Source organism: Artemia sp. Qi Xiang Cuo, chromosome 2 (genome assembly GCF_049724085.1).
Source record: "Artemia sp. Qi Xiang Cuo chromosome 2, ASM4972408v1, whole genome shotgun sequence".
In the NCBI taxonomy this organism is placed as follows: Eukaryota; Metazoa; Arthropoda; class Branchiopoda; order Anostraca; family Artemiidae; genus Artemia; species Artemia sp. Qi Xiang Cuo.
The window spans coordinates 43,211,107-43,239,092 of record NC_142795.1 but is presented as its reverse complement, the minus strand read 5'-3'; the positions used below and the strand labels follow the sequence as shown (position 1 = coordinate 43,239,092).

At 36.6% G+C, this 27,986-nt stretch overlaps 1 protein-coding gene across 1 annotated transcript in view; it reads left to right on the top strand.

Moving 5' to 3' along the window:
* Positions 1-19,760, top strand: part of LOC148955255 (pituitary homeobox x-like) — a 74,375-nt gene extending 54,615 nt beyond the window's left edge. Inside the window, exons 4-6 of the mRNA XM_089108126.1 lie at positions 7,975-8,166; positions 9,971-10,111; positions 17,680-19,760. Coding sequence (XP_088964252.1) covers positions 7,975-8,166; positions 9,971-10,111; positions 17,680-17,937 — 591 coding nt within the window. The 3' untranslated portion in view covers positions 17,938-19,760. The remainder of the gene's footprint in view (positions 1-7,974; positions 8,167-9,970; positions 10,112-17,679) is intronic.
* Positions 19,761-27,986: the final 8,226 nt, after the last annotated feature.

Here is a 27,986-nt window from a genome sequence, read left to right as displayed (position 1 = left end):
TATAAACTACTAAATTTGGGAGGGGCAGGGATGTATCCAGAGGCCAAAGAGTGCCAAAGGGGTAAATCTAAAACAAACAGAACTATCCTAAACACAGGGTGTAGCTACCACCCCCTCAATCTCTCCCATGTTTTTCCATTAAAGCATGACTTTTTACCGCAATAATTCGCGAATGAGAATTGACTTATGCAACACAGCAGGCCTATTCAGTTCTAGCTTTTGGGAAAGGTAATCGGTGAACAAAATACTTGCAATTGCTAAGCTTTTGGCAAAACATAAATTAAACCTTAGCGCCAACAACAGTGAGCTGGGGGAAAGACTCTGTTAAATGATTTTATTGAGCAATTAATTGGTCCTTCATTGGTCAAAATGGTTAACATTGATCTCTACTTTCATTTGAACATTAAATAAAAAGAAAAAAAAAATTTTAACTGAAAGTAAGGAGCGACATTAAAACTTAAAACGAACTGAAATTATTCCGTATATGAAAGGGGATGCCCGCTTCTCAACGCCTCGCTCTTTACGCTGATTTTTTTATTTATTTAAAAAATAGATTTTATTATTATTATTATTTATTTATAACCCGTCGTTACAAAAACACAAGACAGAGTACAATAAAGATAAAGAAAAAAAAGAAAAAAAGGGACAAATAATACATCAACGGATACAAACGAGAAAAACACTAAACTGACAAGAAATAAGAAACAATTCTACACTTGACTACTGCTTGAGTAAACTATGCCAGGGGTGGTTACCAATTTTACTGTTAAAACGGGAAATCTGATTTTCAATTATGAGAGTGGGATCTGCCAATTTATACCTATTAATGAGGTATGTGTTACGTGTCCAGGGGGGGAGTCTTAAAAGGTACTTAGCATATTTAAAAAATATTGCTCGAAGTTTCTGTTTAGTAGTGCATGGAAATGTTCGCCAAAAAGGGCTCAGGTATAAAAAATGGGGCAATGCTAGTGCAGATAGAGTCAAACTTTAGCGTGAAGAGCTTATATATTTGAAATCAGCATGAAAATCTGATTCTTATGATATATCTATTGGTATCAAAATTCCGTTTTTTAGAGTTTCGGTTACTATTGAACCGGATCGCTCCTTACTTACTGTTCGTTATGACGAACTGTTTGAAAACTAGTTTTATAATGTAGTTTCAGTCTGTTGATCATGTTTATCAACAGACTGAAGATTAATAATAATTTGCTTGAAAACTAAAACTACCAGTACACCGAGTAAAAATACCTTGTAGATTAAAAAACAACTTTATGCAACATTTAGCCGAATGACTATCTTGTAATTGCTGGTCCTTTGACCAGCATTTTTCGACATTGACCAGCAATTGGCTGACCTTGTCGTTCTACTGAGTGAAAAGGCAAAAAGTGGTAATTTAGTGAGGTGCGACTTTATTTTATATGTGTTTTGATACCACCAAGTGACAATTACTTTTTGTTTCCTATTTTCAAAACTGAATCTATTATATTGAAGTTTTTCTATAATTGGCAGTGTTTGGGATCGAGGTCCTAAAATCCACACCTGGAACTTTGAACGTTGTGTCGACAGTTCGAAAAACCACATTATTAAACAATGGTTTGCTCTGCTTTTAGCAAACTTGTCACCTCATAAATATCGGCACCAAACAAAAGTGTAGCATTAGCTTGTTAATGATTAGTAGCGTATGTGATTCAAACTGAAAAACTCATTAGGATTGTGTTTTATTAGCCCCTGTTTTACACATTAAAGAAGGGTCCATCCCAGCATCCATTTGCGGGATGTTTTATGGTCGGAACCAAACTCGGTGACAGTCCATTTCAGGGGGCTAGCAGGGGAACAATAAAGTCTTGCAATGATCTGCACCTCATTTCATCCTTGAATAAATACATGGCGATGGTTGCTTTTATTTGGTTAATCAAAGTCATTGGAAATGAGAAATGATGGGAAGTAGATAAATAGATTCGAGCTAAATGGTGTGAAAAATGATGAGACACCATTTCAATGACGAAACAATCTCGGTTGCAGTTGTAATGATATACGAAGTTTATGGTTACAATATTAATGTATAACTATAAATCGATTTTCTATCAAAGTGAAATACATCTAATAAGGTTTACAAAATCAAAAATAAACTTAGCAATACGAATCTAGGCTGTATTAAAGGGTATTTGATTTATGTCTGATTTGATTACGTCTTACTACTTTAAATGACAATCTTAAATGATAACAACATTTTTTGCAAAAAGCGTGTTCATTTTTTTTTTAATTCATGTATTTGAAGAAAATGCACATCTTAAACGCTATATCCCCGAAAAGTACTTATAGATAAATATAATCCCTAAAAGATAAAAAACCCAGAAAGTTGTGACTATGAACGTTCCTACCCTCCACAACAGGATTGTAGAAATAGGAAAAAAAAAGTCAGGGTACTTATTAAGAATCCGATAAACACGCGAGAAGTGAAGTTTCGCTAATGCTAATGAAATAAAACAAAGTCTCATAAAAGTATAATAGTTTAGAAACAAATTTGGGCTATATATTTGCACATTAGGGGATAGGGTGGGGGTAAAGCATAGCATATATTAAAGACGTAACCTAACCTAGGTACCTTTCTTTGCCCCTTTAACCCCAAAAAATTAAAGTTTAAATATCTTTTACAGAGTCAGCAATAGCTCACTATATAGCGGAAACCTTTTTTTCATTAGGATCTTTGACATTCTATATGCGGTAATTCTCACGTGTTGATCGGATTCTTATTAAGTACCAAAATCAGATACTCACTTTTCTGTTATGCAATGGCTTTAAGCCATACCTATTTCTATGGTATTTACCCCTTTAGGGGCAACACAGGAAAGAACCAACCCAACCCCATAGTAAACGAAAATTTAAAACATGTTTTGAAAAAAAAATCACTTTCAAACCTCCCCCTACCGATCCTTTGTGGAAAGTCACATGAGTCACATATACAAATCTTTGTAGCATAACGTAATCAAACAGTTCGTGGTAACAAACTGTAAGTAGCCTAAGGAGCGACCCGGCTCAATAGTAATCGAAACTCTAAAAGACGGAATTTTGATAACAATCGTACTCATCAAAAGTTATGCGCCTGAGAAAATTTTCCTTATTTTCAAAATAAGGAGGAAACACCCCTTAAAAGTCATAGAATCTTGATGAAAAGCACACCATCAGATTCAGCGTATAAGAGAACCCTACTATAGAAGTTTCAAGCTCCTATTTGCAAAAATGTGGAATTTTGTATTTTTTGCCAGAAGAAAGGTCGCGGATGCGCGTTTATTTGTTTTTTTTTGTTTTTTCCCATAGGGGTGATCGTATCAACCCAGTGGCCCTAGAATATAGCGAGGGGGCTCATTTGAACGGAAATTAAAATTCTAGTGCCCTTTTTAAGTGACCCTAAAAATGAACGGTAACTAGGCCCCCTCTCACGCTCATTTTTTTCAAATTCACCCGATCAAAATTTTGAGATAGCCATTTTGTTCAGCATGGTCGTAAAATACAATAACTATTTCTTTGAGGGTGACTTAATCCCCCACACTCCTCGGGGGAAGGGCTGCAAGTCATGAACTTTACCCAATGTTTACATATGGTATTGGTTATTGGAAAGTATACAGAAGTGTCCAAGGGGATTTATTCTGGTAGTTGGGGGGGTTCAGGGATTAAGTGGGAGGATCTTTCCATGGAGGTAGTTTACTTGGGGAAGGAATATTTCTGTGAAGGGGTGCTGGATTTCCCAGCAATAGCACTATTTAAGAAAACGATCAGAAATTAAATAAAAAACAAATTCAACTGAAAGTAAGGAGCAACATCAAAACTTAAAACGAACAGGGATTATTACATATATAATTGGGTTCGCCCCTTATTCATTGTCTCGCTCTTTACGCTAATTCTTTTTGTTGTACTTTCATCAGAGCTCTAGGGGGCGAACCCTCTAACATATATAATAAAAATATACGAGCATACAAGTTCCTTACATAAGTTAATTCGTAAGTTACGTCAGATCAAAACTTTGAGAAAGCCATTTAGCCGAAAAAATTAAAATTAATATGCAAATTTCGTTTCAATTATTCACGAACGGTGAGTCAAAATCAAAACTGCATTGTTTCAAAAACGTTCGGAAAATAAATAAAAAAAAACAAGTTTTTTTAACTGAAAGTAAGGAGCGACATTAAAACTTAAGACGAACAGAAATTATTCAGTTTATGAAAGGGACTGTCCCCTCCTCAACGCCTTGCTCTTTACGCTAAAGTTTGACTCTGTCTCACAACTTTATTTTTTAAAACAATTAAAAAATTTAGCGTAAAGAGCGAAGCGTTGAGGGGGGGGCAGTCTCTTTCATATACGGAATAATTTCTGTTCGTTCTAAGTTTTAATGTCGCTCCTTACTTTCAGTTAAAAAAACTCGTTTTTTTATTTAATGATTACGAGAAACAAAGAGCCTTTTAGTTATCTGTTCTAAGGTGTTAACTAAATAAATATGTCTGTTTTTCGGTCTTATTTTTGGCCAAAATTTCTGTTGAGGCTAAAAAACAAACATACCTTTGATGTATTTTTTTTTTTAATTTACACGAGTACATTTTGATATTATAATTTTTGTCACAGGATATTAATCAGGTTCGCAGTTTCGTGAAAACATCGCGGGGGAGGGGGTAAAAGTGGGAGCCAATTTTCCCAAGTCGAATGAAAATGACAGTGAAAAATGAAAAACTAGCCAAATAATATCATAAAAGCAAAGGTATCATAAAGAAAATTGATCTGTCTCTGTGGATGCTTGAATTATGTACGTCTATCATAGTTTTGACAAGATTCTTGACCCTAAATTTAAGCTGGGGTGGGTGGGTAGAAACCGGGCTCTAGAGGGACAGACTCTAGAGGGACGACCTTTTGCATTTCCTGGGACGCAATTTGCTAAGTACCTGTAGGTCGTGGATCTCCTGTTGATTTCGGATTCTGTACCCGAAGCAACCATAGTGTCGCGGGCAAATGAAGTCATTTCGCACCGCTTGGTTTCAACTTCGAGTTGAATTTCCTGTGCCCCAAATTGATGCTATTATTAATTACGTCATTTTCATCTTAAAGATCTTTGAATAAAAAATAGCATTGTCAACTAACTAATTGTACAAATCACTAATTTTATAAGTGGATCAACTGGGCAAATCACACCCATTTACGTTGATATCATGCACTGTCGTTCAACGAAAAACTTGAGGGTCTAGGTGAAATTTTACTCCAGATTTAATACTTGCTTTTTCAAAATGCAACAGGAAAATTTGAATATTCGTTTGTTTGTAAATATAGCACAGTAATCTAGCAGTAATATCCGAAAGGTTATGGAGCATATGTTTCAGTTAGTTGTGCTTAATGCTTTCGAAGAGATTTTAAATTAGATTTGTGTTGTTGTTTTTTTACATTCATCAAACATTTCGTGGTAACGAACTGTAAGTAAGGAGTGACCCGGCTCAATACTAGCCGAAACTCTAAAAACAGAAATTTTGATATCAATAAATACATCAATAGAATCAAATTCTTATGCTGATTTCAAATATATAAGTTTCATTAAGTTTAGTCTTACCGATCAAATGTTACGCGCCTGAGAAAATTTACCTTATTTAGGAAAAAGGGGAAACAACCCCCTAAAAGTAGTAGAACTTTAATGAAAATCACACCATCAGATTCAGCGTATCAGAGAACCGTACTATAGAAGTTTCAAGCTCGTATCTACAAAAATGTGGAATTCTATATTTTTTGCCAGAAGAAAGATCACGGATGCGTGTTTGTTTTTTTATTTTTTTTTTTTATTATTATTTTCCCAGGGGTGATCATATTGATCTAGTAGTCCTAGAATATCGTGAGAGGACTCATCTGAACGGAAACTAAAAGTTTTAGTGCCCTTTTTAAGCGACCAAAAAAATTGGAGGGTAGCTTGGCCCCCTCCCACGCTCATTTTTTTCCCAAAGTCACCCAATCAAAATTTTAAGATATCCATTTTGTTCAGCATAGTCGAAAATCTAATTAATATGTCTTCGAGGATGACTTAATCCCCCACAGTTCCTGGGGGAGGGGCTGCAAGTTATGAACTTTGGCCATTGTTTACATATAGTATTGGTAAACAGGAAGGATACACACGTTTCAGGGATTTTTTTCTGGTGGGGGGCGGGGGTCGGAGGAGGAGGTTACGGGGGAGGATCTTTCCATGGAGGATGTCTCCTTGGGGAAGGGATATTCTTATGAAGGGGCGCCAGATTTCCCAGCCTTATTTAAAAAACAATCAGAAATAAGAAAAAATAAATTTTTTCAACTCAAAGTAAAGAGCAACATCAAAAGTCAAAGTGATCAGAAATTATTACGTATATGAGGGGGTTCCCCCCCTAGTCAACACCTCGCCGTTTACGCTAAAATTTTTTTTAGTACTTTCAAAGGGCTATCTATCCTAATTAACCGGCCTTTGTGATTCAGGGGTTTGTGATTCGAACAAAAATTGAACTTTAGCGTAAAGAGCGAGGTATTGACTAAGGGGTAAATTCCCTAATATACGCAATAAAAACATACAAATATAGAAGTTCGTTAACTAAGTTAATTCTTAAGTTACGTCATAACAAAATTTCGAGAAAGCCATTTAGCCAAAACAATAAAATTAATATGCAAATTTCATTATAATTATTCATGTACGGTGAGCCAAAATCAAAGCTGCATTAATTCAAAAACGTTCAGAAATTAAATAAAAAATACAAATGTTTTTAACTGAAAGTAAGAGCAACATAAAAACCTAAAACGAACAGAAATTATTCTGTATATGAAAGGGGCTGTCCCCTCCTCAACATCTCACTCTTTACGCTAAGGTTTGACTTCGTCACACAATTTTTTTTTTTTAAACAATTAAAAACTTTAGCGTAAAGAGCGAGGCGTTGAGGAGGGGACATCCCCTTTCATATACAGAATAATTTCTGTTCGTTTGAAGTTTTAATATCGCTCCTTACTTTCAGTTAAAAAAAAACTTGTCTTTTTTATTTAATAAAATAATAGAGCTCGAAGAGACAATACAAACTGTGTCTTCAAACGAAGTGGTACAAACTTATGGGACATGCTATTTATATTAGCTAAATATATGTGAGTTGGTATAAATCTTAATAGGCTACTTTCTGTTGTTCATTAAACATGGAATATGTAAACATAGGATCTGAAAATGTAGATTTTGATGCTCCAGATTTCTACGAAACCTAAATCGAGGTAAGAAATGATAAGTTTCAAGTTGGAATATGGAATGTAGAATTCCCCACAAAATTTTTCACCTTATGAACCTGGAAATCGTAATATGAGAAATTTTCACTTTCTGTAAGCATTTGAGGCCATATCGTGACGCTTTGGCTGCATAAAGAAGCTTGAAAATGAATTATTTTCATTTGCGGGAAGGGATGAGACCTAATGCAATTCCACCCTGGTTGAAAATAATCAGTGGCAATGCAAAGTTGGCTAAACGAGCTTGCAGTTTTTACTTATATACTAAATAAATAAGTCCAAGGCTGTCAACATTGACAGCCTTGGAATGTCAACATGGCCTTTTTAGATATATTTGTTCCAATAAAATTATTTAGCAGCACCTGTGTAGGTTTAAGCGTCTTAGTCCTGAATTATCTGAAATTGTATTCTATTGGAAATAGGCTACTGGTGTTTTTCTTTTACCAATTCTCAGTTTTCATTTTCAGCGCCTCTTAAAATCTTGTGTCATGGCAGATGCCTTTCCCCCGCTTTACCATACCATATCATCACCAGTATTATGAGTTTCAAATACAAAATGTTTTGGACACAACTAAAATAAAAAGCATTGTTAGATGACAATAGAATCTAATTACTAGGTTTCGCTTAAATTTGTAGAGAAAGGAAGGAAGAAAATAGTAGAGCAAAACCCCATGGTTAAGAGTTTGACTTTTAGAAAGTCAAACATAATGATGTTTTATTTTCTAGGTCTGGTTTAAAAACAGGCGAGCGAAGTGGCGCAAGCGAGAGCGCAATGCAATGAACGCTGCAGTTGCTGCAGCAGATTACAAAGCAACCTCCTTTGGAACCCATCAATTCAGTGCAATGCATCCATTTCACGAAGAATCACTGTATGCAGCCACATATCAAACGCCAAATTACAACTCTTGGGCAGCTAAGGTACTGCAATTTCTCCCTTTGTTTTTGATGTGTTTTTTTATTCCCAGATCTTTGTTGTGCATAAATAAAATTTGAAACCCTGATAATTCCACAAGATAATTGCTTGTACCATACAATATTAAGTGAGCACCTCAGCCTAGGGATTATTTGGGGAGGGTAAAGTCATTGAACCCCCTATTTTAAGGGTTCGAGAAACTTTTAAAGAGATCTTGTAGAGCTGACGGAAAACATTGACTAGTTTTTTGCCTGTATGATTAAGCTATGTTGACAAGGGTAGGGATTATGTTCTGGAAGGCTTTTACTATCTTGCAGAGTAGATGGGTTATTTAAATTAAACTGTCAGAAATGAATCCAGACCTAAAATATAAGCTATTACAGGAAGGTGTTTTCTAACTACCATCCCAAGGTTATGCTGATATTTCAAAAGGCGTTCCTTGGGCCGCATTTTGGCTCTGGATCCATTCTGCGAAGTTCAAGATAGCAAAAACCTCTAATCTAGAATTTTACCCAGGTGGCTTAAATTTTCCCATTTTTCCAAATAACTTCAAAGCCCGTGTCTCCTCATCAGTATCCAATTGCATGGATGTTCTAAGGTCTTTCACTTCTTAGCAGTATCGGAGGAAAAAGAGATGCAAGTCCTTTATCAATTGTTTATATTCTTGCACGATGTTTTAAAGGAACTCTTGTGTCAACAAGGCGGGTAAAGCATGTTTTGGAAACTTTAGAAAGTAGGGTTTAAACCTGCCTGTCGCAAGGTGCTCAAGGAGTGGCCACCATCGAGGTGAACAAAGCCAAGAAACTAACATTGCTCTGCATTGCTGTGCTCAGTGACGTCAATATGCAGAAACTTGTGGGGGGGGGTATATTTTCAAAATTAAAGGGAGGAGGCTCCAACTTCTCGAGTTTTTTTTTCAATGAGAATACGAAAAAAATGCATTATCCAATAATGTTATCCCATACAAGGTATTTTTCAAAATCTAAGGTGTAGGAACAAAAACCTGGGATTAGGCCTATATGCCTTTCAAATGGTGCTGCGGGCTATGTTGGCCTCAGGCAGTTTTGTGCTGTGATGCAAAGTAAAAGAAGTTGCGAATGCTGCGATGCATTCGTATAAAAAAAAACAATGTATTTTTTCTGTTGATTCCGGATTTATAAGTTCTCTTGAATTTGGAGTAACAAATTGAAAAGAGTTTGCATTACAAAGTATCTTTGGGAAGGAGGATTCGAAATTATCAAAAGAATAAGTTTGTGCACAAAATAAGAAAAAGTAAAAACAAAACTGAGGTTGTAAACCCTAAGGCGCTGTAGATAACCCTTTCCCTAAACCTGGAGCGCTAAAATCATGCACAAACACAAAATAGAGGGGGTCTACGGGTCATGATTTCCCCCGAAATCCTAACATTTACCCAAATTTATTGGCATTTCTTACTTATATTACCGAACAGTAGCTTCTCTTAATGCCTGCCCCACCCAAAATATTAATATGCACGAGCCTTGTTACAACACCTAGATGGTTTTATATTTGATCATAGTACGATTTATTTCATGGCGTCGAGTAGCGTAGCCAAAGGGTTTACAAAGTTTCAAGATCCGGTTCAATGTATGGGAAATCACTCGAAAGCTTATTATGATAGACAACAAAAAAGTATTCCCATAGTTATTATAAAGTGTATTCCATAGTTATAGTTATAACCTCCCTCTTACAATATGCTCAGATAATTTGTCTCTGTAAATATACTGAAATCCATAATTTTAACTAACATACACTGCAATCTAAATCTCATGTGCGCTTTCCCCTCTTCAGGTAAACCCTTTAACTGGAAGTCACAAATCATTTCCTTGGACAACAATCAACCCTATGAACGTTCCCTCACTTTCTAGTCAGACAGGCCTAGGGCCAATTGGCTGTTTTAGTGGTGCTTCTACAGCTGCCGCAGTTCAACAAGTAAGTTTTGTTTTAAATAGCAAAGAATATGAGCGCAATTGGCGGAGGCAAGAAGAGCATCTTTTAAGAGAGTCTGTGGTAACGAACTGAAAAGTAAGGAACGACTCGGTCCATTAGTAACCGAAACTAAAAAAACATAACTTTGATAACAATTGATATATAAAAATATTGAATTTTTACACTAATTCCAAATGTATAAAATTCATTAAGTTTAATTGCACCCATCAACTGCTACGAGACTGAGACAATTTGCCGGATTTTCGAAACAGAACGGAAACACTCCCAAAAGTCAACTGATCTTAATGAATAATCACACCATCAGATTCAGCATATCTGAGAAACATACTGTAGAGGTTTCAAGCTCTTATGTTCAAAAATGTGGAATTTCGTATGTTTTGCCAAAAGAAAGATCACGGATGTGTGTTTACTTGTTTTTTTTTTTTTATTATAATTTTTTGTCTTTCCCAGGTTCATTCGAACAAAAATAAAAACTCCTAGTGCCCTTTTAAGTAACTAAAAAGATTGAAGGGCAATTAGCCCCTGTCACACGCTTCTTTTTTTCCCAAAGACACCTGGACAACATTTTGAAATAGCCATTCGACTCAACATAGTTAAATTTGCAGTAACTATGCCTTTGGGGATGACAAGACTCAAAATTGCTCCCAGGAAAAGGGCTGTAAGTTACACAATTTGTCCATTGTTCATGTGTAGTATTTTTTACTGGGAAATATACATATTTCCCTTTTTCTTGGGGGGGGGAGGGTCTGAGAGGGGATTTCCCATGGAAGGAAAGTTTTCCGAAGTAAATTTTGCATGGGGGGAGGGGGGGTTTCCTGGCATGATTCGAAACAGTCTGAAATTAGATTAAAAAAAAAGTTTTCTCAACGGAAGGTTGTGAGCAGCATTAGAACTTAAAACGAACAGAAATTATTCCGTACATAACGGGGGCTACCCCGCTCTTTACGCTAAAGTTTAACTTTTGTCACAATTCTTTGAGAAAAACTGCTCAAACACAAGGGCTGTTGAATTAAAAGAAGAGTGTGAAGTGTTTTTAAAAGAACTTCAGGCCTTATGAAACAATGTGGAATCAGAATCCTATCTTTCGTACGTCCCAGTTCAGCTAATAGTTAAGTACACGTACTTTACATACACAGGTTTTTTTTTTGGGGGGGGGGGTGCAAGTAAGCTTGTAAAACACTTATGAAGCATGGAAACATCAAATAATTGCAAAACATTAGCAATCTGCCTATAGACACCCCTCCTCACCAAGTTTCTAAGTATATTTCTTAGCTGGGTGAAGAAAGAAATGAGAACTTTCCTCCTCTTCACCCCCTGAATGACCCAAATGTTACAAAAAGTGCTAACTTTTGTAATATCTGAAGAAAATACTCTATTTTTTGGCTGAAATAGTTTTTTTCAAAATTCAACCCCCCCCCCCCCCAAAAAAAAAATTACTGCCCCCTCATCCCTTTCTTTTGAAAATTTTTCCTGGCCTCCTTGCTATCTAATTTAGAAAACAAACAAAAGCAAATTTGTCACGAAGTGCTACATTTTATTTTTTTAAACAATTGCTCACGCTTTTTATCTAGTGAGTTCTCTGGTCAAGTTTTTTTTGTTACCTACACAAAAGGTTTTGTGATTTTTCCATATTCATGTGATTCCAGAATTTTGAATTTGTGAAGCAGCATGTCCTCCTACTTGACAGAAAAAAGGAAAAGGCTATCATCCAATTGACGCCTATGTCCCTTTCTACCCTAGGTTGTCTATGCCCTATCCTTGCACACACAATAATTTTGTGGACTTTATTCCATTACTTACTTCGAAAAAAAATCTGTTACTTAGAAAGAAAATAACTGAAAAAAGGAGATTTGAACAATTGACAAAAACAAGCAAATTACATAAAAAACATAGGAGATTACGGAAAAGTAATAACAATGTGCATATTTAGGGACTGTTAAGGGCCTAGAAACGTGCCTGCACAAGTGCCGACATTCATGCTTCCCTCTCCTGAAGCGATAATTGTGCGACAAGCTTGTTAAAGCTTACCGTATTTTGGTACTAATAAATAATGTTTTTTATTGTGCAAGCATTGGGCTTAAGCATATATATAAGTAGTACTGGGAACCTGGGAACCCGGGCCGCAGTACTCGGCACGTGGAAGGTGGGTTTATATTTGCGTTGATATATAATTCAGTAACAACCAGGAATGTTCCATTGCCTATGTCCCTTGAAATATCTAAATTATGTATTGGCAAAATCATTGTTTCATTCTTTAGTTTCAAGTCGTAGGGTGGCAAATCAGCCATTTCAGTTGAACTAAGAAATTCAATTCCTCCTTCCTATTTATCCTTTATACACTAAAGCAACACTTTCCTTCTTCCATTGTAATTTCTGAAATATCTAGATTGCGCAATGGCATAATTATCGTGTTACTTTTCAGTTATGAGTCACATTTTCGTTTGCAATTCACTGTGATTTTGGTCTGTTTCTTGTGCCATGCCTTTGTCTTTGGCTATACGGTGTTATTCGTTATCTTGTGTAATTTTACACGTGTAAAAGATACTAAATTCCAATTCCAACTTTCTGTTTATCCTTTTCAGACTCACCCATGCTAGACTAACTCGTTCGTTCATTCCATGTAATTTTGCTTTGTCACCTAACCACAAATTTCTTTCTGCAAGATTTCCGTTTTTGATTCAATGTGATTTTTGCCGTTTCTTGTTCCATGCCTTTATTTAGCTGTTCAGAGCAGTATATCATCTAGTGTCATGTTGCATGCGTCATAGAGACAAAAAACGATTGGACCACAGCTGGGGGGAAAATGACGCAATTTTTGCTCTTGAAACGTAAATAAGTATAAAGCCACTCACATTTCTTTTCCAAAACGAAGGCTCCAAACAACTTTTCTCGAATTCATGGCCTATCTAGACCGTTTTGTTCAGGCTAGAAAGTACCAGGGTACCTATTTTCCAAACAAATATGGAGCCGTATACATACACAGTTTACCATCGACAAAATACCATCTTGTAACTTACCTCTACCAAGTGAAATTCGGATATAATTCACCATCTTGAAACTTATTATGACCTGAGTTTTGGTAAAATCAAACTTGGATTTGATAAGACCGAAGTCTTATTTGTAGAAATCAGCTATTTAAGGCTCAAATAGAATGTGATAAATAGAAAAAGTGTGTTTCTAACTCTAAGGCCGGGATAATTGACCTCCATTAGCATCCTCCTATCCACAATAATCATATATCAATAGAACAATTTGTGAAATAAAGAATCCATGGGCTATGGAAAAGATAACGTGATTCTTATCTGACATTCTCGTTTACATTCATTAATTGCGTTTAAAATTGAAGGCAATATTCAAAGGTTTATGGGAATACAATCACCAACATATTCGTAACATAGTTTTGATTAAAAAAAACGGGAGTACAGCAAAAAAATTATCTTTATTCTTAGCTTTTAAAAATAAAGGTCGGAAAAGTCCGTTTTGCCGGAATTACTAGCCCAATTATAAGTGTTTTGAATCCTTTGTCCGAGGGGCACGGGTTTCATTCCTGGCGTGGTCGGTTATTTGGTTTGGGACGGGGGTCAGTGGTGTGACTCTCTAAGCTCAGCCAGACTTGACGCAGCTGTAAATGGGCACCTGGAGAAATCTGGGGAAGGTAAGCAGGAAGGGTTTGTGAAAGCACAGGATGGCTGGCCTCCAACCCCCCATTGCACTTCCTGGCTGAAGAGCCACGAAACGGAGATCAGCAGCGCCAGATTGAACCTTGAGGGTTTAATGCCATCATACTTATTTACATTATAAGTGTTTACTATAAGGGTTTGTTCCCATTATAGGAGTATAAGAGTTACAAGTTTCCCTTACTAGCCCAATTATAAGAGGTTTTTTTTTCTGGAAACCTGCTCAATGTTTAAGTTTCTGCAGTAGGACACCGCTAGAAGGAACGATGTTCTTCTAAGGCCCAAGTTGTTGCCTGAAACTGTTCTCTTGTTTTAAAATCCCTTCTCCGAAGCTTAAAAAAGTTATTTGCATACCAGGTGAAGGCCAAGACACATGTCCCTCTAAGTTCATTGTTCTGTTTACTGGTAATATTAAGCGTCAGAAAACAATCTGTTTATACAAGTAATCAATCTATAAGCAGTGATCTATACAAAATTTTCTATTGAAAGAAATCAGGTAAATAAATTCTAAAAAATTTTCTGGGACCAGAACACTTTTTTTGTTTTACTTCCTTCTTTTTGGGTTAGCAGAGCAAATTTTTAAGATTGTTCGACTGAAAAATAGGCTGTACATATTCAACTCTTTCATCTCCGTATTCAAATAGTGCACTAATAAATTTTTTAACAATAAATGTGTTAATGTGTGCTAACCTACATTTCAGAGCTTTTTTGCTTGATCATTGAAATTTAGCAGTTGTACCTTGGCAGCTATCATCATATCTATCAATTACACTGGGTAACAAAGAAATATTTTTTGAAAATCGTCCAGGGTTTTCCAGCTGAATTAGACTAATTTTGATACCCTGAGTCCGAAAATGACCTTGGTTTTGCTCCATCGGGTCAGGATTTTTTGCTACAGAAATTTTTGAAAAATTTATTTTGTGTAAAGAAATTCCTGCAGATCCTCAGCTGAGAAACCCCTGACGGTTTTTTCCATTTTTCTCAAGAAATAACAGTCAACGTATCCAAATTCAGTTTTTATTTACTCCATCAAATTTTATAAGCATAATTCATAATATTAGTAAAAGAATGAGCGTTACGTGACACGAAATTTTAGAGTTTGCGGCACAAATCAGCGTTTCTTTGATTCTCGTGTGTAAGCAGCTGCTGGGTTGCCTCTCTTCAGCGACCATTAGTAGTCCACCATCGTCACTGCGTCCCACCTTCCCTGGTACCTCTCCTCCATTTAGCGCATGTCCAGATGGAACCTTTCTCCCTGCTCATCACTCATCACCCCAAGGTTTTCATGAAAATTATCTATGTGTGAGAACAGGGAGCGAATCTTTATACTCATCAAACACCCGAGTTTTTGGAAGGCCTCTATAATGCTGCTGACGAGTATGGCATGGTTTTCTGCTTTTGTGTTCCTCAGGGAGTTCTTCACCACCTGTACAAACGATTTCCACGCGACACACTCTAGCGTGTTCATGGAGTTTTGGAACTCTGTATCCTTTATAAGTTGCAGTATCTGCGGGCCATCGATAATGCCGGTCTTCAGCTTCTCAATGGTCAGTCGAGGAAAGGTTCGACACAGGTAGTTCAAGCACCTTCCATCCTTGTCCAGAGCGCTTGAACAGTTTCAATAATCCAAGTTTCATCTGTAGTGGTGGGATTAATATCTTCTCCCGGTCAAAAAGAGGTTCGTTTATGAGGTTTCTTGCCCCAGGCACTAACTACTCCCACATCGGCCACTCTTTCTTTACATAGTGCTGGGCTCTGTCTCGACTGTACCACATATATATATAAAGCATGGGTGCTTCGTGAACCCGGACTGCTGACCAAGTAGAAAGTTCAACATCTTAAAATCGTAGGTTGGAATACTGGAGGTTGTGATGATTCTTCCGTTTGATGCCAGTAGTACTGATGGCTCAGAAGTAACAATTCAATGCATGGTCTAACGGATCCTTCCAAACCATCAGAATTCCAAACTTCAGTGAAGTTTTCGCGCCCTTCATCCACTGCCGGAGGTATTCAGCTCACGTCTTGCACGCCATATGTGGTGCCCAGCTCTTATCCTGGTCACCCTGCTTGACTTCAAAGTAAGCCTAGTAGGTGCGCTTTACAAATCCTGTGATGTTCTTCCTGTCAACTGACAACGTGTAATCTCCGCAGATGTAGCAGAAAACGTTAGGATCATTCCTGCATGACTGTCGCGCCGAAGCCATATCAATCAACGGACAGAAATAAAAAAAAAACGCAGGTTAATATCAGACAATGAAATTTGGAATGAATTTGACTGGTTTAGGGCTAATTAAATAACCTTGCAACCACACATACTAGTATGCAGCTACTTTTAATTCAATACATTCTTCAAGAAAAATTTGATTGAACTCAAAATTCCAGATAGTAGCATATGCATAGCTCGTCAGGTCATGGCTCTATGGCTTTATCTCAAAAATTTGACCTGATAGAGAAAAATAAATGTTATATTCGAACTCAGAAGAACAAAATTAGTCTGAATCAGTTGAGAAACCCCTCGATTTTGGCTGTTATCCAGTGTTATATTCTCCCCCAAAATTAGTACAATTAAGGTTTCACGAGTCAATTCTTGCATTTGTAAAGCTAGGGTGGCCAAAGCCAGAAAAATGGTAGTAAGTCCTTCTGTTTTGAACTTCGATTATTTAAGTTCGGCGAATATAAGTTTGGCCTGTCAAACAGCTCATTTCTATGCACTCCAAGTAAGGAGAAGCTTACTAAAAGCAACCAAAACTCTAAGAAAGAATTTTAATAACAATAATCTTATCAAAAAAATTGACATTTTATGGTGACTGTCAATCTGGAAAGTAAGTTCAATGTTACCCAGCAAAATGTACAAGCATAGGAAATTTGCCCGATTTTCAAAAAAGGCAAAAATCAGCCTGAAGATGGAGAATGATGTCGGTAAAAATTACACCGTCAAATTCAAAATATCAACAAATGTTTTTGCAGAGTTTTCAAACCTCTGCCTGCGAAACGTGAAATTTTTAATTTTATTCGAAAAGGATAAACGTGGACGCGTGATTATTTGTATGTTAGTTTTTTACCCAAAGACAATCATATCGAACCAAGGGTCCTAGAAGGTTAAAGGAAGGCATATTTGAACGGATACTGATAGTTCTAGAACTCATTTTAAGTAGCCAAAGGATTGTACCACAACAAAGCCACGTTTTCTGCCTTTTTTGGGCATAAAACAACAATTTTGGCATAAAGAAGAGCCAAACCTGAGGTAACTAATCAATTGAAAATTATCAAAAAGCTTCCGAGTTTCAGAGGTTCAATTCCGCATGGTCGTGCATTTGTTCCTGAAGACGCGCATAGTCCGCACGAAATAAATGGTTAATGTAAACATTTAAATATTTATGTGTAACATAAAATAATATATAAAACACCTCCCCTCCAGGTTGCGTGCAACTGAATCCCCGTTAACTGAACCTTGATCAACTCAACTCATTTAACTGAACTCTTATTCATGTGAGCCTTCGTTCAACTGAAGCCTCGTTATACTCAACCCTCGTGTAACTAAAGGCGCATTCTACTCCACCATGTGCAACTCAACCTCGTGCAGCTTAATCTTATTTAACTCAACCTCCAAACAACTCAACCACGGTTTAACTGATTCCCGTTTAAATCAACCTCCAATTAAATCAACCCCCATTTAATTCAAACCAAGTTTAAGTCAATCCTCGTTCTAATCAATCCCCGTGCAATTCAACCTTCGTTTAACTCAACTGCATAAAAGCTTTATGAAGTTTTTGGTGGATTCTGAGCGATATAGGCTAATAGATGACAATGTATCAGGAATGTCGTATTAAAATCTAAGCAATAAAAAAAAATTGACTCTCGTTTGATTTCCAGGCCATGCATTCTTCACACCAGCCACCAACATGTCATTATGGTACAACTCCTTATGCCATGAGCATGTACAGAGATGCCTGTCCTCCTCCCGTTAATATGGCACAGTTTGGAGCCTCAAACTTCCTAAGATCAGCCACTAAAGTGGGGTCACCCCCTGCTCCAAAGCTTATCAACAATACAGTCCAATCAAGCTCAAGAGGGATGATGCAAGGATTAGCACCATGTCAATACTCAGAAGCTGATAGACCGGGTGTATAGACTGTGATTACAAATTTGTACATATCTAAATGGTCCTTAGAGTAGTTGTACAATTATTTTACTTACAGCTTCGAAGCGTACTTGAAGTTTACAGTTTTGTTGTTGTTATTTTTTATTCGTTTTTGTTGTTTTCGGAGACTTTAGTATGACTGTTTTATATAAATGAGCGATCTCTAACGAAAACGATTGATAAATATTGTAAAACAGACCTACTCAAATGGGACTGGAGCCAAATGTCAATAAATAAAGTACCAATAAGCCGGAAACAAAAAATTAGAATTTCTATGCTACAATTTCTGAAATGTTATTAGCTGTAAATTTACCTCAACTATCAGCATAACAAAATAAAAGTTTTAGGAAAAATATGTAAAACTTTTTTCTATCCATCAATATTTCCCAAGATACATTATCAAAACGTTCAAGCTATTACCAAAGTATTTGATTAATATCCATGTCACTGTAGGAACAATTACACAAATGGAAAAGTTTATTTCGAATATGTTTTATTCACAAGAAAGTCAATTTAACAAGAACAGCAGTCTTTATTCCGCGTCTATCCCAATGCAGTGCCCTTCGCAGAATTTTTCACGGACTGTATGCAAACCGTGGTCTTATGTTGTTCAGGTCTGTTCTAAGAAGTTTCATGCTATTAGCTTTTGCTCATGTTTTGAGTACTAAATCAAAAATACTCATTCTGTAGCACTTCTTAAGGGAAAATAAGCATAAACTGCAGATTTGTATCCCAGCCGTTTTCCTGGAGGCGCTATTCTTTCAACGACGTCTGTTTATTCCTTCAGATGAAGGCCCAAGTGAGCATGAAACCTAGTGATTACATCAGTTTAACGGATAAGTGGTATTCAGGTTTTTATGATGAAACATCACAAGATCGAAAAAAAAATTAGTTTCGAATAAAACTGATACAAGTATCTATAAAAAGATAGGTCAGGAACTACACAAAGGCACATAAGACGGGCAGTTGCTCAGAGTGTTCACGTGCTAGGTAGTGATTAAGTTTAGAATGATGACGAAAAAACCGAGATAAGATTTCTATGGGGAGACAAGAATTATACTTCAGAGAATGGAGAGAAGGAGGAGTAGAATGAATATCTCGTCCTAAAAACAAAGCATAAAAAAATCAAAAAGATAAATAGCTTTTAAAAACAAAATAATTGCAAATTTTTTGTATATTTTAAACATTCCATATCTCACAGTTAGAGCTGCCTGAAAATATATCCGATTTTCCCTTCGAAAGAAAAATGCACATCTGCTCCTGTATTTTTTTTCCCAAGTGTTTTTACACGGGATATTTTTCTAATGCTTTTTTGTATAGATTTTTTGGAAGCCCAAAAAACAATGAATCGGCTAAAATGCGATTAGTGCAGTTTTCGTTTCTTTAAAAAAAAATATCGTAATTGGTTAAACTCTGGACACAACCAGTTCAAATAAACTTTTTTTTTTTTTTGAAACGTCCTAAAAAAAGAATCAGCCTTAAGCTATCTAGGTTTTTCTGGTTACATTGCATTGGAACTATTGACAAATACTTTTTAAGTCACCGAAAACTTTCAAATATTTACCATTTACCGTGTTTTCGAAAAGTAAATGTCACTTCTCCCACCGATAAGCTAGCTGTAAAACATTGAATCGATCGTGCGTTCTATAGATTTATTCAAGATTGATAATTTAAACCATATTTATTTTAAGGGATAATTGTTCACAGTGCTCATTTTTGTGATGACAAAACCACGTTTGAGACTTTTATGTCAATGTATTAATGTACCTATCTGTGTCTGTTGTGATTGATAAAATAAAACATGTCAAATTCTTTTAAATTTCCATCTTTCAAGAGGATTGAACACTTACAATTGCTGAAAATAGAGATCAAAGCGAAAACTTAAAACAAACAGAAAGTATTTCGTACATGAGGGGGGACTGCTCCTTCGTCAACCCCCCGTGTGTTGCGCTAGTTTTTTCAGTGGCTTATAAAGCTTTTTATTCTAGTTCAATGGTCTTTTTGTTTCAGCAGTTGTTCTTAAAGAATCGAGCAAAAAAGTCAAACTTTAGCGTAAATAAAAAGGAATATCAGAATACGACAAATAAATATCAGAAACATTTTTCTGCAACTAAAGGGAAGGCATAGCCCCACAGCAACCTTATTTACGCTTAGTCTAAATGAAGGGATATCAGAGATTAGTTCCTACGCCCTTCCTCCCATACCCCTTTTAATATTTATCTGAAGGCTTATGGAGAATTAGACAATTTAGGGATTGAAATGCACTCTCTTAGGTATTTGAGCCCCCCTACAATAAACTATCATCCCTCCTTCATAATAGCTGATGCGCAATCATACAGGTACTATTAGTACTATAAACTCACTGAAGCAGCAAGTCGCCTGAGGCCAACACAACTATGCACGCTCCTCCTTCATTCCAGTCTATTCAAAGCCTCCCTCTATTATCACCTCCCAGGAAGTTCCTATTTTCCTTAAATCTTTCCTTACGACGTCCTCCCACCTCATTCGGGGACAACCTGCTTTTTGTTTGGCCCCTTGACGGCTGGCCGACAAGGGCAATCTCTGGCAATTTGTCATTCTTAATCCGCAGAACGTACCCTAGCTGTCTCAACCTCTACCTCATTATAACCCTAGAAAACGGTATTTCACGAAATTTTTCATATAGCTCTCTTTTTTAGGCACGGTCAGTCAGCCGGGTACCCATAGAATCCGTAAGCAAATTCTTTGGAAAACATCTTGTAAATCTTCCAGTTTTTTTTGGAGCGCCCACGCTTCAGACCCACACTTGATAACTGTCATCACTATAGCTTCAAATATTCTAATCTTGGTCCACACACTAATCATCCTATTCTTCCACACTTTTGTCAACTGTGAAGAAGCACCCTAGGGCCCCTAGGCCTTGGCATTCTACTTTTAATATCTATTCTGCACCCATAGTCTTTACTAGTAATACTACCTAGGTAAGGGAGTGGTCCACCTGATCGACCTTCTCGTTACCCAACGTCACCTTTTCATTTTCACTTATTCCTAGCCTTAGCGACTTGATCTTCTTAATATTGATTTTCGAACCTATTCTTGCAACATGAATTCACAAAGCCTCTAAAGTTTCATTCATTTTGCGAATATTTTCATCTAGGATTCTTAAATCATCAGCAGAGTCTAAGTCTAGGAGAGCTTTGTTTCCCCATTTGGCTCCGCGTACTCCCATTGCCTTTGCTGTGCTCCCTAGGACAAGTTCCATAAAAATGATCAGTGTGAATGGAAATAAAACGCAACCCTGCTTAAATCCTGATTTTGTTCGAAACCAGCTACTAACCTCATTTCCTACTTTAATTGCAGCAATGTTATTCTCGTACATAGGACTAATCACTTTAATGTATTTATCTGGTATACCATACAAGGATTATTTATTTAATTATATATCTCAATTATTAGTCTAAGTGGGAAAATTTCGTCGAAGCATCCTTTTCCCTTCCTAAAACGATGCTGTTCTTCCCTTAAAACTTTATGTACAGCATCTAAGTCTAAAAAACATCATCACATTAAGCAATTTGCTTCCTGCAAAAGCCAGACTAATGCCTCCATAACTACCAGACTCACTCTTATAATTTTTCTTATGAGGTTGTGATTAGGCTTTTCCTACAATCAGTAAATACTTCCCCTTTTTAAGAATCATGTTCATAATCTTCAGTAACTAATCTGTAACACCATAACATACATATTAAAATGAGAAAAACTCATTCACTACACTATCATCATCTGATACCTTATTATTTTTTTAATTTCTTTAGTACTGTCACTAATTCTTCCGGCCAAATTAAATCTTCTTTCACATCCAAAGTGTTGCAAACTTTTTGTTCTTTTCTATATCTTTTCCTCTAACTCTTTCATTGTTTAGCACAATCTTAAAGTGTTCAGCCCATCCCTCTTTAACTCTTTCCTTGTCACTAAATGTGGCCCATTCCTGTCTTTAATTGGGACAAGTCTAGCCTGTATATTTCCTCTCAATTTATTAATATGCCAAGACAATATTTTACTATTGTGCCGTCTGGCTGCATCTTGTAGATCTTCGGCAACTTTATGTATGACCTCCACTTCACACCTCCTTAAGTCATGTTTTAATGATTTCTCCACTCTTTTGTATTTATATGATCTATCACTCAGATAGTTCTTGTACAAGCCCCTCCTCTCTTTTAATTATGAATAATTTTCATTAATAATCTTAACACTAAACATAAATTTTGACTAATTATATATCACTATACATAATTCTTGGTAAAATAAACTAAATAACCTAATTGACCATCTTGTATGGCCTACGTGACTTTTCAGGAAAGAATGTACCACCGTACAACATTGCTTCCTCTGAAACTGGTCGATGTATATTTTCTTAATACTTCTAAATCGATTGGCTACCTCAGAATTTTCAATCGACAGTAACTTGGTCCACTCTGGGGCAAACTCTTAGTTTGGTGTCTCAAAATGTCAAAAAACGCCCCTTTCCTGGGCCACAATCTTTTTGGTGACTCAAAGAGGACACTATAACTCTTAATCTCCGTTAGAAATAGTCGTCTTCCAATATCTAGGACTATTGATTTGATACGAACACCCATTGAAAAAAAAAACTGCAAATAAACACACATATGTGACCTTCCTTCTGGCAAAAATTTAGAAGTTCCATTTTTTTGTACTTAGAAGCTTGAAACTTTTGTAGTAGGGTTCTCTGCTATGCTGAATCTAGTGTGATTGTCATTAAGATCTTTTTACCTTTTGGGATTTGTTATCCCCTTTTTGAAAATCACCATTTCTCGTAGCTTTTGATGGGTAACATTAAACTTAATGAAATCTATATATTAGGAACAAGCATAAATTGTTTTGATATATTAACTGTTATCAGAATTTCTTTTTCTTAGAGTTTTCGTTACTAATGGGCTGAATCGCTCCTTACTTACAGCTCGTTACCGTAAACTGTTTGAAAGCTGCAAGTGCACGGGGCGAGTTTACCAGCTAACAAGCCAGCTTGCAGAAATACAGTGAGTACGGGTACGTTAGGTGTCGACTACAAGCAATTAAAATTTGCCACTTGCTCAGTAGCCAACTAGCTGGTGTGTGGAAACAGCATGTTGTCGTCTGTTGTTAAGGCTAATGTCACCAAATCCATTGCAACATTCTTCTAAAGTTGGTTCTAGGCGTTTACCCCCCCCCCCGGTGATTAACCCCGCGGAAAATACCCCCCCCCCCCCGAAAACACCTCCCCCTGCAGAAAATGCCCCCCTCCCTCCCCATGGAAAATACCCCTTCCTCCGGGAAAATACCCCCCCCTTCGTAGAAAATAAGGCTTTCCAAATTTGAGAATTTTATTTGAGTTTTATTTTTTATTTCCCTATGGGGAAGGAGTTTTCGTGCTTGTGTATTATGCGCCACTCACTCAAGCTTACGCTGTGTAAAATTCGAGAACACGCCAGTTTTTTCGTCAGCTTTTTCGTTACTTTAGAAATAAATTTGGGCTATAGATTTGCATATTGGCGGGGGGGGTAAAGTATAGTGGGTTTGCATGCAAAGTGTGTTTGGTACAATTATTCTGCATATTAGATTTATAGATAGAGAAGTATATTTTAAAGCCAAATATACGGCCATGAACATAGTAAAATATCGTAAATGAAAGACACAAATAACATAAACTTTGATCAGCGATCATCATAAAACACTTAAATGAAACACTACATTAATCTATTAATAGTACTTAATACTTTGAAAAACGGCCATTGAAAAAAAAAACACTTAACACATGAAAAAAAACACTTAAATGTAACATTACATTTACTTTATACTGCTACAGACCCGCTATACTTTACCCCCCTTTCCCTCCTAATAAGAAATCTGTAGCCCAAATTTATTTCTGAAGTAACGAAGAAAATAACGAAAAAACTGGTGAGTTCTCGAATTTTACACAGCGTAAACCGGAGTGAGTGGCGCATAATACACAAGTACCAAAGTTCCTTCCCCCTACGGAAATAAAAAAAATAAAACCCAAATAATATTCTCAAGTTTGGAAAGCCTTATTTTCCACGGTGGGGTGGGGGGGTATTTTCACGGGAGATTATTTTCCAGGGGGTATCTTCCACGGGGGTTATTTTTCGGGGGGTATTTCCCACGGGTTAATCGCAGGGGGCGGGGGATAAACGCCGGCCACCTCTAAAATTAATGCTAATAACAACTTGCGCACAAGTTAATTGAGTGCAAGTGACTAGTTTACAAGCTAACTCACTCAAAAGCATGTGAGTAGTGAGTACGAGTAATGCGAAGTCGCCGGAAGTTCAACTTTTTTCAGAGCGTTATAACACGCGACTAATGGAGCGAGTGCATTGAGTCCACTGGACTAGTACACACTACACACACTGCTTGTGAAAAACCCGGATTGCAATAAATAAACTCGCCTCCTGTCCTTGTAGCTTAATTAAGAGTAAGTCTCATTCTCACTGGTTGTTTTAAGCATCCTTGATGAAAGTGTGACAAAAATGAATAAACTTTTGAGGTTTTGTGAGTGCTAGAAGAGGTTTGAAAGTTAATGTTAAGAAGACTAAGTCGCTAAGGCTAGGAATAAGTGAAGATGAAAAGGTGACGTTGGGTAACGAAAAGATTGATCAGGTGGACAGCTTCACTTACTTTGGTAGTATTATTAGTAAAGACTTTGGGACTATTGTAGATGTTAAAAGTAGAATAGCCAAGACCCAGGGTGTTTTTTTTTTTTTCACAGTTGAAAAAAGTTTGGAAGACTTGGAAGATAAGTCTGCAAACCAAGATTAGAATATCGGAAGCTACGTGATGACAGCGGTCAAACATGGTTCTAAAGCAAGGGTGCTCCAAAAGGTGAATGAAGAGTGATTTGCCAAATGTTTTCCAGAGAAATTGCCTATGGATTGTTCTGGGTACTCGACTGACTGACAGTATTTCAAACAGTAGGCTGTACGAAAAGTGTGGTTTAATCTCGATTTCTAGGGTTATAATGAGAGAAAGGTCGAGATGGCCTGGGTACGTTCTGCGAAGAAAGGTTGACAGATTTCCAAAAATTATCCTTTTTGGCCAACCGTCTACACCTAAACGGAAAGCAGGGTGTCCGCGGTTGGGGTGGGAGGATGTCATAAAAAAAGATTCAAGGGAAATGGGAACTTCCTTAGAGGATGTAAAAAGAGAAGCTTTGAATAGATTGGGATGGAGGAAGAGTGTGCGTAGCTGTGTTGGCCTCAGGTGGTTTGGTGCTATAGTGAGTTGTTAGTAGTAGTAGTAGTATAACCTATTTTACATTTAAAATGATCGGCCTTGGTTCAATCCCACTGTCAGGGGCTTCAGTGGAAGAAATATTATGATGATCAAATGACATTTTACGGATGAAGCATATTAAGCCTCTTTTCGGTTGGCGTTTTACAGACAAAAGGAGAAGAAATTCAGGTAGTAAAAGTACAAAAAAAAAAAAAAAATTTCGATAAGGAAATAATTTTGGTTGCGCTTCCAACGATTGATTTGCTGTCCGTTTTATCCCTAAAACTTAAACCAATTGAAACGAGGCTTCCAGTTGCTAAAATTGTTCTTTCCGGCAATTAAGCTGGGGCCAAACGGAGACAAGGATATTTTGGAATGGACTGGGAAGGAATTACAAGATAAGATATATGTGTAGTTGTGATCAAACAGTTCGTGGTAACGAACTGTAAGTAAGGAGCGACCCGGCTCAATGGTAACCGAAACTCTAAAAAACGGATATTTTGGTACCAATAGGTACATCAAAAGAATCAGATTTTAATTTTGATTTCAAAAATATAAGTTTCATCAAGTTTAATCTTACCCATCAAAAGTTACGCGCCTGAGAAAATTTGGCTGATTTTCGAAAAAAGGGGGAAAGACTCCCTAAAAGTCATAGAACCTTAATGAAATTCACACCATCATATTCAGCGTATTAGATAACCCTACTGTAGAGGTTTCAAGCTCCTATTTCCAAAAATGTGGAATTTTGCATTTTTTGCCAGAAGAAAGATCACGGGTGCGTGTTTATTTGTTTTTTGTTTTTTTTTTCCCAAGGGGTAATCGTATTGACCCAGTGGTCCTAGAATATCGTAAGAGGGCTCATTGGAACGGAAATTAAAAGTTCTAGTTCCCTTTTTAAGTGACCAAAAAAAATGGAGGGCAACTAGGCCCCCTCCCACGCTCATTTTTTTCTCAAAGTCACCCAATTAAAATTTTGAGATAGCCATTGTGTTTAGCATAGTCGAAAATCTAATAAATATGTCTTTTACGATGACTTAATCCCCCACAGGTCCCGGGGGAAGGGCTGCAAGTTATGAACTTTGCCCATTGCTTACATCTAGTATTGGTTATTGGGAAGTATACAGACATTTTCAGGAAGAATTTTTTTTCTGGTGGGGGGGGGGAGGGGGTCTGGAGGAGGGGTTACTCGGGAGATTCTTTCCGTGGAGGGTGTTTCTTTGGGGTAAGGGACATTTCTATGAAGGGGGCGCCGGATTTCCAAGCATTATTTAAAAAACGATCAGAAATTAAATTTAAAAAAAACAAGTACTTTCAACTGAAAGTAAGAAGCAACATTAGAACTTAAAATGAACAGAAATTATTACGTATATGAGGGGGTTCTCCCCCAAGTTTATACTTCGCTCTTTACGCTACAGTTTTTTTTAGTGCTTTCAAAAGAGCTATCTATTCAAATTAAACGGCCTGTGATTCAGGGGTTTGTGAATTAAAATTTTTTTAACTTTTAACGTAAAGAGCGTGTTATTGACTAAGGGGAGAACCCCATCATTTACGTAATAACATATACGTAATAAAAAAAACAATAAAAAAAAACAAGCGATACGGCTCAATAGTAAGCGAAACTTTTAAATACGGAACTTTGAGGTCAATAAATGTATCAAAAGAATGGGCTCATAATGCTGATTCTAAATATATGAATTTTATTAAATTTAGTATTACTCATCAAAGGCTACGAGCCTCAGAAAACTCACCTGATTTTTTAAAGAGGGGGGAAACATCCCCTAAAAGTGAAAAATTTTTAATGAAAATCCCACCGTCAGATTCAGCGTATCAGAAAACCCTATAACACAGGTTTCAAGCTCATATCTGCAAAAATCTGCAACTGTGTATTTTTTGCCAGAAGGAAAATATACGAATATAGAAGTTCGTTACGTAGGTTAATTTGTAAATTACGTCAGAACCAAATATAGAGACAGCCATTTAGCAAAAGAAAAGTAAAATTTTTATGCAAATTTTGTTTACTTATTCAATGACGGCGAGCCAAAATAAAAGCTGCATTAACTAACAAACAATCAGAAATTAAATAAAAAAACAAGTTTTTTAAACTGAAAGTAAGGAGTGACATTAAAACTTAAAACGAACAGAAATTATTCTATATGAGAGGGGCTATCCCCTCCTCAACGCCTCGCTCTTTACGCTAAAGTTTAACTCTTTCTCACAACTATATTTTTCAAAACAATAAAAAACTTTAGCGTAAAGTGCGAGGCGTTGAGGAGGGGACAGCCCCTTTCATATACGGAATAATTTCTGTTCGTTATAAGTTTTAATGTCGCTCCTTACTTTCAGTTTAAAAAACTTGTTTTTTTTATTTAATTCTACGGGAAGGAGTGAAGAGTGAAGCTGAGAAGAGAATAATGAGATGAAGGAAGCAAAGCCAGCAGATGGATAAGCCAAAAGTCCAGTGAATTGGTCTTTTTCTTAGCTTTTTCATAATTATGTCGTGTCATGGACTATTCTAATTTTTTGTTTCAAGCTATGGATCTTGGTTTGTTTTGAAGGTGTCGCAACTAAAATATATTTAGCTAAATGTAAGACAAATTTAGCTTTTAAATCATGTGTATTTCATTAGTAATGAAGATGCAGATAGGTTTATTCTTTTTTTGTAACTCCATTCAGTCACTGGATTTTCTTATATAGTCTTATACAGATATCTATTTAACTATCATATTCTGGTTTTCAAAGATATACGCATCATTATGGATTGCTCAGGGAAGCCTTAAAT